At 41.7% G+C, this 13,057-nt stretch overlaps 2 protein-coding genes across 2 annotated transcripts in view; one reads left to right on the top strand and one right to left on the bottom strand.

The window, feature by feature from the left end:
- cdh23 (cadherin-related 23) overlaps nt 1-7,282 on the top strand; it is a 172,395-nt gene extending 165,113 nt beyond the window's left edge. Inside the window, exons 54-69 of the mRNA XM_057047827.1 lie at nt 117-328; nt 1,295-1,489; nt 1,567-1,680; nt 1,778-1,907; nt 2,133-2,396; nt 2,491-2,652; nt 2,789-3,045; nt 3,119-3,216; nt 3,313-3,433; nt 3,508-3,587; nt 3,724-3,764; nt 3,941-4,001; nt 4,595-4,724; nt 4,929-5,048; nt 5,204-5,314; nt 5,739-7,282. Coding sequence (XP_056903807.1) covers nt 117-328; nt 1,295-1,489; nt 1,567-1,680; nt 1,778-1,907; nt 2,133-2,396; nt 2,491-2,652; nt 2,789-3,045; nt 3,119-3,216; nt 3,313-3,433; nt 3,508-3,587; nt 3,724-3,764; nt 3,941-4,001; nt 4,595-4,724; nt 4,929-5,048; nt 5,204-5,314; nt 5,739-6,080 — 2,438 coding nt within the window. The 3' untranslated portion in view covers nt 6,081-7,282. The remainder of the gene's footprint in view (nt 1-116; nt 329-1,294; nt 1,490-1,566; nt 1,681-1,777; nt 1,908-2,132; nt 2,397-2,490; nt 2,653-2,788; nt 3,046-3,118; nt 3,217-3,312; nt 3,434-3,507; nt 3,588-3,723; nt 3,765-3,940; nt 4,002-4,594; nt 4,725-4,928; nt 5,049-5,203; nt 5,315-5,738) is intronic.
- On the bottom strand, nt 7,154-12,461 carry eif3s6ip (eukaryotic translation initiation factor 3, subunit 6 interacting protein). Its single transcript, XM_057047776.1, has 15 exons — nt 12,283-12,461; nt 11,959-12,001; nt 11,634-11,844; nt 11,473-11,552; nt 11,237-11,298; nt 11,067-11,136; nt 10,911-10,984; nt 10,664-10,835; nt 10,298-10,452; nt 10,029-10,199; nt 9,795-9,928; nt 9,385-9,558; nt 7,909-8,098; nt 7,677-7,757; nt 7,154-7,606 (listed from the first exon to the last, which is right to left on the bottom strand). Exons 1-15 carry the CDS (start codon nt 12,304-12,306, stop codon nt 7,538-7,540), a joined length of 1,710 nt encoding a protein of 569 aa, XP_056903756.1. The 5' UTR covers nt 12,307-12,461; the 3' UTR covers nt 7,154-7,537.
- Nucleotides 12,462-13,057: the final 596 nt, after the last annotated feature.

Below are 13,057 nucleotides of genomic sequence, written 5' to 3'. Positions count from 1 at the left end.
AATTTCACTTATGTGAGGTTAAGAACCGCTATGAATTTCACATTTGGTCTAAAGTATAAAAATGCTGACAGAATATATAATTCAACAATCATAAATCTGGGCTCTGCGTGTATTAGAAGCCTTCATCCTGGATCCCAATACTGGGCTGGTGCGCTCTCGCCGTCTGCTACAGTCTTCTGAACAATTCAACCTGACAGTTGTGGCTACAGATCAAGGGCGTCCTCCTTTGTGGGGAACCGCAGATCTGATCATTACAGTCATAGACGTCAATGACAACAGACCAGTGTTTGTAAGGCCCGCCAACGGAACCATCATTCACATCACAGAGGTAGGTGCTGTCCATTGTGTTTCCATTACGTGCCCAGTTTCAGGTTTTAATCAAGCATTTCTTTGATCTAGGATGTCATTGACACCATTATTCAACACTGGCAATGTTAATTAATCAGCTCCAGTTTGTTTGATGTTTGATCCCCACTGAGGGACTTTAATAAATTCTCTTAAGTAGAGATACAGAAACATACTTAAAGTCATGAGCAATGAAAACCATAAAGGTGACCGATACTTCAACTGAATATCTAAAACTGTTACGATGCGTGGTTGTCCAGGACCCGAACGCAGGCAAGACGCAGTGATGAAAGGTCCAAAAATAGGTTTTATTGAACAAACACAAAAGGACAGCCCTCCTGGACTGCCAGGAAGCAACAGTTCTTCCGCCGGATGCACACGAAGAGCTCCAGCGTGGAGCCACAAAAATCACAAAAATCTTCAAAAACCAACAAAGACACCAGAAATACCAAGTCACACAAAAATCCTCCGACCCTGGTAGGCCGGAGTCTTAGACCTTAAATAGGCGGCTGATCGCTGATGTCCTGCAGGTGCGCCAACAGGTGGCCGGAGCATGGCTCCACCACGTCCCCTGCAGGAAAAACACAACTGGGAATCCTGGACCACAACAAAAACAGTGTCATGCACCCAAGCAGCCTGTGGTTTTTGGTATCTTCTACAGGCTGCAGAAGATCTTTTTGCTATCAAAGCTAGTTGTGGAGCAACTGGAAAGTCTGTGCTACCTTTTAATGCCAATTGTTGTGCTTAATATACATAAAGTAAAAAAATATTAGTGGAATATTTGATAATTCCCATTTTGTGTGTGCATGTTACATAGTACAAAAATGTGCTAAAAATGTGCCAGAAATCCAACACAGTACCTACAAATTTATAAGCAAATAAGGTGTGTAAATTATGGTTTTAGTTGTGAATAGTCAAACACATGCTCTCCTTTGTAACCCACCTGTAGGAGCAGCCCCCTGGCCTCCCAGTATATGAGGTGCATGCAACAGACTCTGATGAGGGGGTGAATGGAGAAGTCCGCTATGCTTTCCTGCAGACTGGAGCCAGTAACAGAGACTGGGAGAACTTTCATATTGACCCCATATCTGGAGTCATCACTACCACTGTGAAACTGGATCGAGAAAAACTGGCCCTCTACAGCGTGAGTCACCTGTGTGTGCAGTGTGTGGAGAATATGTCCAACCGAGCCTCTGACTCAGAGCTAATTAACTCTTTCAGCTTATCATTGTGGCCCGGGACATGGGCCAGCCAGTGCCTTATGAGACCACACAACCTCTGCAGGTGGCGTTGTTGGACATTGATGACAATGAGCCTGTATTCCTCAAACCACCAGTGAGAAAGAACCCATAAATAAATCATCATTTGATTGCATGTTCACAGCAACATCTGAATGTGTGTTTTTGCATGCATGCCTGTCTGTGTACTGCAGCGTGGAAGCTTGCCTTACCAGAAGATGACAATACCTGAGCACTCTCCTCCAGGCACCATGGTGGGGAATGTTACTAGAGCCGTGGATGCGGATGAAGGCTCCAATGCTGTTGTCTACTACTTCATTGCAGGTGATGCAGCGTCATATAGGCCCAGAAATTGCTTGATATTGTTTGATGATTTTTTTGGGATGGTTTGTTTGAGGCTCGTCCAAATAATTGTGTTTATAATAAGTAAGATATACGTAAAATAACAGGCATTTTTTAGCTCCATCTGTCTTTTCTATTTAAAGCTGAGTCCTTCAGTGCAGTCGATGAGTAAACACATCATTGGCCTGTCTTCCTGTCTTCCTGCAGGGGGAAACAGTGATGGAAACTTTGGCTTGAGTTTAGATGGTGAGCTGAAGTTATACAGGGATCTGGACCGGGAAGAGATCCCGGTCTATTCAATCATCATCAAAGCTTCCAGCAATAAGAGCTGGACTCCTCCCAGAGCCCAGAGAGCAGCACGAACCAGAATTCTGGACCCTTCCCATGATCCCAGTCTGCTGGAAGTCCAAATTGAACTGGAGGACATCAATGACCAGACACCACGCTTCACTAAAATGGAATACACTGCAGGTACCCCATATTCTTTTATGTGTATGTGTGTGTGTGTTGGGGGGGGGATTGTGCTCCAGGTATCATAATATGTCTTCTTCTTGTCTTGTGTCAGGAGTTGCATCAAATGCAAAAGTGGGCTCGGAGCTCATCAAGGTCGCTGCAGTAGACAATGATGTTGGCAACAACAGCTTAGTCCAGTACCATATTGTCACTATCCGCTACTTTCAGTCACAGAGCAATGGCAGCGAGGATATGGGAAACATCTTCACTATTGGTGAGTTTCCTGTTACTCACTGTAAGGCTGATTCAGAATTTGATTTATAATTTACATTTTTATTATCAGCAAGCAGGTCGTGTGTATCTACTACTGCAGCTCCACTAAAGGACTTCTCTTCCCATGATTTCCTCAGGACTGAGAGATGGTATAATCCGCACTTACGACCTCTTCACGGCCTACAGCCCTGGCTACTTCCAGCTAGAGATCTTGGCTTGCGATTTTGCAGGTCACAGTACAACCACCAATGTGAATATTTATATCCTTAGAGATGACCAGAGAGTGAAAATAGTTTTCAATGAGATTCCTGATTTGGTTCGCGAAAACCAGGAGGAGTTTATTACTCTGCTCTCTAACATCACCGGCGCTATCGTCAATTTGGACGACATACAGGTCAGTTCGTGGCAGTTCCTTTTTTTTTTTTTACTGTCCCTTACATTTGTTAATCTTCTTTGATTTGCTGCAGTTCCATGTGGATAAGAAAGGCAGGGTAAATTATGCTCAGACAGACATGCTCATGCACGTTGTCAACAATCAGACCAACACCATCCTAGATGTTGAAAGGTATTTATTTTCTTCAACTAAAGAAATGGTGAGACTGTAATAATCAAGCTGTTGGGGTCACCATTAACTCGGGTCACTGTGCTTAACAATCTGCAGGGTAATTCAGATGATCGATGAGAACAAAGACCAGCTGAGAAACCTGTTCAGGAAATATAATGTTGTGGACGTTCAACCTGCTGTCAATGACAAACTGCCAGATGACATCACAACACTTCAGGTGTGTGAGGATGCTGAGAGCACGTGGAATGCTGCAGATGCTTTTGGTGCCTCTAAACTTCCTGTCTTTCACAGCTGGTTATCATCATCTTGGCTGTGCTGCTGTGCTTGGCAGGAATTTGCTTTGTCACAATGAACTGGCACTATCGCAGAGTGTAAGATGCCTTCAGACTTCTGTAAAATGTTGTCTATAAAAAGTTCTTCTGAAAAGTACACATGTGCTTTCAATCAGCAATGTCAACTTTTTTTTTTTTACCTTTTGTGGTTTTTGTGTTTCTTCCTGTTTTGCAGACACCAAAGGAAGTTGAAAGCTATTGTTGCAGGATCGACAGGTGAGAAGATGCTGGCTGAAGGGGACATCACCCCCACCTAAAGCACCTAGAAACAATTTTGATTGATTGATTGATTGATTGATTGACCTGTTTCAGGGCTTTATGGCATCACTTCATGTCGCGTCCAAAATAATGCTGTAGTGAGGGTGTTTTATTATTGTCTCTCTGTTATCTAGGTAACCAGGGTCTGATGGATATCCTGGACATGCCTAACACCAACAAGTACTCATTCGAAGGGTGACATTACTTTTATTTTATAACTTATACAGTATAGTATAGCATAGTACCAGTTATAGTGCAAGAGCAGGATAGTAAAATATATTTGTGTATTGACAAGATATTAGAACATAATGTAATATTACTATATGATACAATGGTGTATAGCAGTGGTTCTCATCCCGTGGCTCTGTTCTGGATGGGTCACAGACAGCTGGTCAAAAGAAGTAAATAATGTATAATGCACCTCTGATGTTGGACATGTGTTTAATTTTCAAAAGATAGCTTTTTTAACAAATTTTGAAAGGCATCCCTCAGACATATCCAGGGTGCTAGCCAAGATGCCATTTGTTTGATGCTCAAGTTTGCCTGGCAACCAGAATTGAAAAGCAGACATCAGAATCTCTGAGAGGCTCCATTTTGCAGTTGGCAGCTTTTGCCAAGAAAGACAAGTTTTATATTTATTTTCAATATCAGATCAATTTTAATTTTTTGAGGTTGGTTCTCTGTCACAGAATTTCTCTGTCACAGAACTCAATCTCACACATACGTACCACAAGCAATGTCATAGAATTTATTATTTTAAATTTCACATGCGGGGTTTACCGCTGCAGGGCTAATCCAGTGTGGCTGGACCCTTTTTGTCGGAACCTGGAGTTGGCTAACCAGGCCGACCACGAGGATGACCTGCCTGAGAACCTGAGCGAGATCACCGACCTTTGGAACAGCCCAGCACGCACTCACGTCAGTACCATCAGTCAGCCTAATATCCAGGATTTTTCAGTGATGAAATCTAACAGAAGTACCGTACTGTAATTCACCCTTCTATTTCTTTGTTCATTCAAAAACTGCCTTAATTGAGCGTTTGAGGTTGTTTCTAATAAGATTAAATGTTCAATGAACACATGTTCTACATTAAATAGAAGTTTAATCCTGTCATTCCTACAGGGTACATTTGGTCGGGAACCTCAGGCGAAGCCTGAGGATGACCGTTACCTGAGAGCAGCCATTCAGGAATACGATAACATCGCTAAACTGGGCCAGATCATGAGGGAGGGACCAATCAAGGTGAGATTTTTGTGAGATTATTGAACTGGATCGCTCCGTCGACCACAACCCAATCGTGAAACTCCAAGGACTCAAGGATGAGCTGTTGAGACCAGCCATTTAGAGAGTGGTTGATATTCAGTGTCAGAGTTTGACACTAACTGCCGTCCTATCAGGGTTCCCTGCTGAAGGTGGTCCTGGACGACTACCTGAGGCTGAAAAAGCTCTTTGCAGCTCGAATGGTCACAGTTTCCACCAGCCAGGAAGACCGCTCATCAATCACAGAGGTGGGCTCTGTCTGCACCTGCTGCTGTGCTCTTCCTGTCGCACACTCCTGGAGCCACATCTAACATTCCTGTGGTTTACCAGTCTGATGTTCTGTCTGCTGCTCTGACGCGTGCACTCTCCAATCTCCTGCTGCTTCCTTTAGCCAGACAGCGTTGTGTAGACTCTGTGGTTTCTGATACTGAAATTGAAGATTTGGATTATCACTTGACAGAAGTGGATTGTGGTTTTGAATTGTGTTGATATGGGATTTTTTACAATCAGGTCATGCATGTAATCATATAAAATTCATGATGACTTATGAGAAAGGTAAGGACTGTGTGTGTTACTTACTTTTACTGCTTGATTTTCCCAGCTCACCTTTAAACCTGTGACATGAACAGATTTTCACTAGCTTTGTTGTTGTTTTTCTTTTCTGCCTCCAAGCTGATCCAGAGCGATCTGGATGATGAAGAAGATGAGCGCCTAGGGTTGGGAGGAGGACGTGGTACCCTGCGGTTTAAGCATAAACTCCCTGTGGAGCTTAAGGGTCCCGAGGGTGTGCACGTGGTACATGGCAGTACGGGTACCCTCCTGACCTCTGACCTCAACAGCCTGCCAGAGGACGACCAGCGGGCCCTGGCACGTTCTCTGGAGGCACTGAATGCCGACGGGGGACTTTACAATGAGCGCAATGCCCGCACGGAATCTGCCAAGTCCACACCGATGCACCGTCACAAGGATGGGGACATCCTGTCAGAGAGTCCTTTGGAGATCACCGAGTTATGACTAGCCGAGGCCTCGCTGGTCTGAGCGCAGCCATGACCACGTGTGTGTCCGTGTGCCTCCACACTACCACCCTGACAAGGTTGGGCAAGACTGGAGGAGTGTGTGTAGTCTAGGGAATGCCATCTGCCAGCTTCAGTGCGTGAGTGAGACAAGCTCATTGTCGGATTTGAAGCTCTGAAGCTCTCAGAGTTTCAGACAACTTCCCGGAAGCAGAAAATAATGATCAGGCAGAGAGGCTAAGCTTCTATGTGAGAGATGCCTCTGTCAGAGGAGGCCTCATTCTCACTTATCCTTGAAGTCATACCTGGACTCTTTACACTCATACACACAAATACACACACTTAAACATGAGGCAGCACACACTCAGACCAGCAGACGGCCATCAGTGACAAGAGACATTTTACATTTTGCTGCTGGAAATTGACAGAGCGAGGTTTAGTGTGTACAAAAAGGCTTCGGAGCCGAAAGGTTAAGGAGTTGCTGCAGGACGGAAGTTCATCCAAAAGCTTTTTTTTCGTCTTTTTCAGTTATTTTAAATCAGTGGCAAAAGACGAAACATTCCAGGTCTTTCTGCAGGTTAAACCACAGTTCTGACCACTGTGCTCTGTTATGTGTAGAGCAAGTATGTGAAGATCATTTGAAAGAAAAAAGAACAAATAATGATTTAGTAAAAACGGGATGGAGTGACATGGAAAAACTATTGGTTGTAAAAAAAAATAGAGGCAGTTAAAGAAAGCTATAAGGATAATATATAAATAAAATATGGAGTATTTAAGTCTGATAAAATGGCACTATGTCAAGAGACTTTACACTGCCACTAAAGGGACTGAAAGAAAATGAGTAAAGTTTGCTTTATTTTTTCATTTTATAGAAAATGTAATGGAAATGAAAAAAATATTTTTGAAGAAAAATGCTGGTGTACCAAAATGGAATCATTTTGGATCTGTGAAGTGTGTGTATATTGTGCTATGGTGACGTTGTTCTGGACTCTATATGGCAGTTGATTGTGTCTGAGTGGATTGTTTGGTATATTTTTTTAAATATATATATATATATACACACATTTGTATGCATTCTCATTTTGTACATTTTTATTTCTTCATCATTCTTGTCATTAGTCATGTGTTGGAAAATGTTGGATGATCTGTGATAATAAAAGGAAATGTTGGATGATCTGTGATAATAAAAGAAATATGCAATGACTTTTGATATCTGTCAGTGTGATGAAGTAAGTAACAGAAGCAGGACATTGGAAAATTGTGGCAAAGAAAGAGCAGGAATAGTAATATAGATCTGTAATGGCGGTTTCATGGCAATTCTTTCATAATAGAACATTGCTTCCACCTAGTGGTTGTTAAGAGCCAACACATCCTGTTTTTTGTATGAACGTGTTTATTTTTTCTGTTACACAGAAAAGTTATCCTCAATTTGGGCTGTCAAACACTGCATTTTGAGAATCATCGCCCTGTTGCAGCTCCAGATGCGGCAGTAACAGACAGTGGCATCTTCTTCAGTGTTCTATTCAACTGTAAGAAAGTCCTCAGGTCAAAATTATCATCACCACAGTTATTAAAAAGAAAATTGTCCAACTCTCACCTCCTCAAATTTGTGGATCTGTCTGATAAAAAAGTCTCCATACCGACGAGCCACTTTGGTGTCTGCAATGTGAATCATATCCTGTAGCAGAGACGAGAGTTCATTAAAGGTCAACTTTATGTCTTCATCGGGCCGCAGAGTAAAACATGGTTTTGCAAACTAGTCAAATCAAATGAGCAAATATGGGTGGTGGAGTACAAAGGAGAAAACAAACTAAGATTCATTCGCTCACCTTGTCTATGTAAAAATCAACCTCAGAAGCAGACTGAAACTCTCCATCCAGAGCAGAAATGCCGCTGGTCCACACCAGGTTCTTCATCTTGTGTTTGAAGACGAGCAGCTGGATGCGGAACTCCTGCTCGGTCATGTCCAGGAATCCTGCCAACTTTGCTACAGGCATGGTGGTGTAGAGCTTTAGGAAACTGCAAGGATATGATATGAAAACAGATATAAACACCCTGAAACCACAACAGAGTACCGGAATTTCTGTACTACAGAACGCACTTGATTAAAAGCCGCATAATTTTAGAAAGAAAATCAATTTTGTACTTATACAAGCTGCACTGGATTTTAAGCCGCAGGTATCCCACGTAGTAATATGAAAAATTAGATCGAAAACATTCAGTACCGGTATATGTTTTTATTACTGTAAGAGACGAGTCACTGACGAGTAACAGACAGGTAAGAAACAACAGCCACTCTTTTCACTTGTATGTTTATACAGAGACCTTAAATCCAATTTTCATCACGTCGGGATTTTTTCACTTTTCTTTTAATTTAATCCACTTAGCAACATAAATATATTGTACCAGTAAATGCTTTTTTTTTTCTAACGGTGTCTGTAATGCAGCTACCTTGAAATATACGTTTGTATCAGCTACACACAAATTACGTTGTTTATGCTTTTTTTGCTCAAACAATGAACAATCTAAAACCCCCCAATGGCCCACCTCTAAAATCTTCTATTTTCATCACGGTGGCGATTGCTTTTGCAGACTAGTTATGCTGATTCCTGTGTAGTTTTTCAGCTTCTCTCCCCCCCATTCATTTACAGGTATCGCCGCCTTCGGAGCTGCATGACAACCTCCGGCCCCGCTGACCCGCTGTATAGTGTATTTTTGTGTGTGCTCTGTGCCCATCCTCTCCTCCCCTCTCCTGTCCTCTCCTTTCCTTCTCCCTGTCCTCTCCTTCTCCCTCTCCTCTCCCTCTCCCCCTCTCCTCTCCCTTTCCTCTCTCTTTACCCAGCCGGCCATCAGCAGGAGGGTTCCCCTACATGAGCCTAAAAGCTTTTGTCGTCTTTTTGGATCAGTTCTTCAGGCGGGCGTCTCCAACTTCTCGCCATTGATTACCGTAATGTATGCCAAGATTACGTGCGCCAGCTCGATTTCCTTCTTCAACTGCCAGAGTGATCACTATTAACTTAAAAGCCGCATCATATGCTTTTCTTCTAGTATTTTCCATGTTGATGAGGGTTAGTAAAAATGACTGATTCACAATAGTTGTGATAGTGCGCCACGAAAAAAACATAAATAAGCCGCACCGTAGAATAAGCCGCAGTGTTTAAAGTGTAGAAAAAAAGTAGCGGCTTATAGTCCGGAAATTACAGTACTTCGAAAACAACTTCTATCTAGCATCATTAAAGCTCACTCGTCTACTCCAAAGCTGTGATGTGGTTCCACAGTAAGCAGAAGGCTGTTTTAGGATTTACCTGCGAATGGTGGAAAGCTGGGCTTGCTGCTGCACCTCCTCAGCAAACACCTTCAGCTGCTGCTGGAATGGTTCTTTGTGATAGTTGGGGTGCACATTGTCGTAGTTTGGAACCACTGGTGAGAGGAACTTTGGACATGCAAAGCTGAATAGCTCCTCAAACACCTGCAGGTCTCTGAGATGAGGGAAGGGACATTTGTGTACTACTGCTAGGTAACTAATACATTTCCAAAGGACTTTGAATCATCTGCTGCTATTTAAGTCTGGAGAAGCATGAAATTATCTTCTGTTATCAGTCATTTTTACTAACATTAAAGTGTCAATCAAGACTTTAACGTGACAATGAAATCCAAAGACCAAAGCAAACATTAAAATGTTACTTTACGGTATAGTGCAAGCTATTTTTCTTACCCTTTCTGCATTCGCAGCATCTTGTCTCCATATTTCTCCCTCAGCTGGGTGTGAATGCTCTCATCAATGCGCATCGGGTACATGGTTAGAGCAATAGCCAGCAGACCATGCATCTGCTCATTCTGCTTGTTAATCTGAAATGACAATAACACAAATGTTAATCTGAATATTTAATGAGATTTTTTTTCTTATTCCAGTTAGAAAGGAACAAATTGACTACATAGTCAAACTCACCATCTCATATTTGTATGTTGACCTCTGAAACATATTTCTGGTCCTCTGGATGTACAGCAAGATGTTGGCAAAGACCCGAATGGCATCCTGGTAACGCCTCATCATCAAGTAGGCAAAACCAACATAGTAATAGGTGGTAATCTGGCACTCAGGCACACGAGAGTACATACTCTGAAAGACAGCAGATCAGCAGAGGTGAGGAGCTAGAGTGAGCACAGAACAGATGGAGGGTTGCGTGAACTCATCACAGTCATTAAATAAAATTGTACCTTCTTGTTGAGCTCAATGTTCTCAAGAACTTTAATGGCCTGGTAATAATCTCCAAGGAGTGAGTGAAGCCTCAAGAGTCCTACCAAGCTGAAGTAACCCAACATCTTGTACAGGGAGTGACGACCATACTCTCCAGCCACGCTCTCTGGATCCCCTGACGCAGTGCGAAAAATATTGTTAGATTCATCAAACATGGAAATCAGATCTTAATGTGCCTGGTTCCTTTTCTAGATTCTCCAACAAAGCTGCAGGGACTCACAGCTAAATAATACTATCAAACATTACAATGTGTCAAGATTTTCTCTGATGCCAAATCTTCATGTGTGAATGATATGTATTGATTCCCCAATAATACTTTTCTATACCTCCACTGGTGTAGACCTCAAGCTGGCGATTAATATTGCTCTTGTCTACAAGAGAATGGAGAACATTCAGGACACTGTGGACGTTCCATATCTTCGGGTTGTTTCTCAGGAACTCAATCTCCTCCTCGGTTTTTTTGGCTGTTTTACAGCGGTACTGACTAAACGACTGGAACTATAAAGAAAAAACATCATTGTCAAAACCTCAATGGCTGTCTGTAAAAAAAGTATGCAGAACACAGCACTCCACCTGGTAAATGAACTCATCAATGATGTCCCACAGCCACTGGTTGGGCAGCTCCAGAGGAGCAGGTCCATCAGCATCTGCATTCAAACACAAGCTCAGGAAATGTGTATTTTGAATACTGCAGGAGAGGAGAAAACAAAGTATAATCATCCCACTTACTAAGGATGTAGTTGAAAAGGTTGCAGTAATTGTAGTATGATTCAAATCTCTGATCCAATGTTGGTCCACCCTGATGATAAAAAGCAAACAAACACAATTTTATACATTCTGCACTTTGGAGTAATGAAACTATGAAAAAAAAATTGTGTTTCCACTGAGCAGCTACTCACGCTGACTTTGGCATAGATGTGCCTGTAGTACAGTTCTTTATAGAGGATGAGGAACACAGCATCTGTAAGGTAAAACAAACAGAAGTAATCAATTGAAAAACGAATCCCAATGTCTAGAGGCCCAAATGCATACACACAGTGTCACTTCTTACTTGGACAGCATGCTTGGGTATCAGCACCAAACTAGTAAAGAGTATTTAATTTTATCTTCCAATAGATGACATAGATGCACTCACCATTGCCAACAAGTGATGAAATGGCTTCAGCTTCTGGCCAGGGAGAGGTTTTGAAGAAGCGGTCAGTCAACTTATTCCAACTGAAAGAAACAAAACAGGTAAGAATATCTCAGTAAATGAGTTTTAAACAGTGCTTCTACATACAGATCAATGACAAATACCTGTTCTCATAGACATCCTGTATCTCATAGATCTTCTGCTCGATGCTCTCGCTTGATACACGGTTCGACTGCAGTTCATAAACCTTCTGATCAATCAGATCAGAGATAGTTTTATGGAAATACTGCAAAAAATTCTTGATCACTTCGGGAATTACGTGGTAGGTTTGTTGCTCATACTGCCTCTCAAAAGCAAGATCGGCTTTAGGATCACCTACACGGAAATTTGAAACAGGTATACACAATCACTATGTATTACCATATTATATACGATAAATCTAAGTTTGAAAAATGGTCTTTATATAACATAGCAATCGTGGGAACTAACCGGTGTGTAAGTCGTAGTCCGTTGGATAGCTGTAGGGATCGTACTGCAAATAAAAAGATAGGCGTTACATGTGTTAAACCGATCAGTATGCTTGGTACTATGATCCGATAATAATTGATTTTTTATATATAAATAATATTAAACAATGTAATTTGGCTGGACAGATTCTAATAAGACTATAATTATAACGTACAACGAGTATTCTGCTCGCTCATCTACAGCTGCTTGGTTTGGTTTTACGGTTAGCTACCTAGCTAAGCGACATTGGAATTATTGTTATGATCACGAAAAACGCCAAAAGTTTAAAAGAAAATATGTCCTCACATCCTCCTCGTCGTGGTAAGACATTATACCAGTTTTTAGTCCAAGCCTCTAAAATTCTGGTCTGAAATAATGAATGACAATTGGGCAAGTTAGCGCCGCAAGACCACGCAGTTAGCGCTGGACCGATAACCGGAAGCGGAAAGAAAAGGTGACGACGTCAGGGCGGAAGTGATGGCAGTGATGCTTTATGGGAATGTGAGTTTTCTAAAAACACGAGTCAAAGAATATTATTAACAAGACAACTAAATAATTTGCCAAAAAAATGTGGTTTGAAAAGGTGCAGCCTCTGTAGAAAGCGGTGTGTGCGTGCGCGCGCGGTGTGTTGTGTGTGTGGCCTATTTGAAAAATAAAAATCAATGCGGCAAACTCAAAGGTATTCAGTGTTGTATTTACAAATCGAGACATCTCGAAATCCAGCAAACTAAACAAATAGGCAGCAAAGTAGGATTGGTTGACTGATTCCCTTATGTTGCCACATCAGGGTCGAGAGAAATTCGTAAGGCATTGAATTATGTAGCATTCTGTTGAAATGGCGTTAGGTGGCAATATAGTCGCAGTAGTACAACATGACCTGTAGTTAACAAGCAGATGGCTCAGCTGTCAAAATTTATTAAAAACCTTTTCATAAAAATAAATAAAACATGACCGATAATGATAATTATAACATAGCTGTTTTTGGTTTTTGTTTTTTGCTTTGATAAACTATATTTCTATATTACCATAATTATATAAAACATTATATATTAGTCAAATAATTCAGTCTTTTTTTAGTGGT

Source organism: Takifugu flavidus, chromosome 11 (assembly GCF_003711565.1).
Source record: "Takifugu flavidus isolate HTHZ2018 chromosome 11, ASM371156v2, whole genome shotgun sequence".
Classification (NCBI taxonomy): domain Eukaryota; kingdom Metazoa; phylum Chordata; class Actinopteri; order Tetraodontiformes; family Tetraodontidae; genus Takifugu; species Takifugu flavidus.
This window is presented reverse-complemented; position numbering and strand designations above follow the sequence as displayed.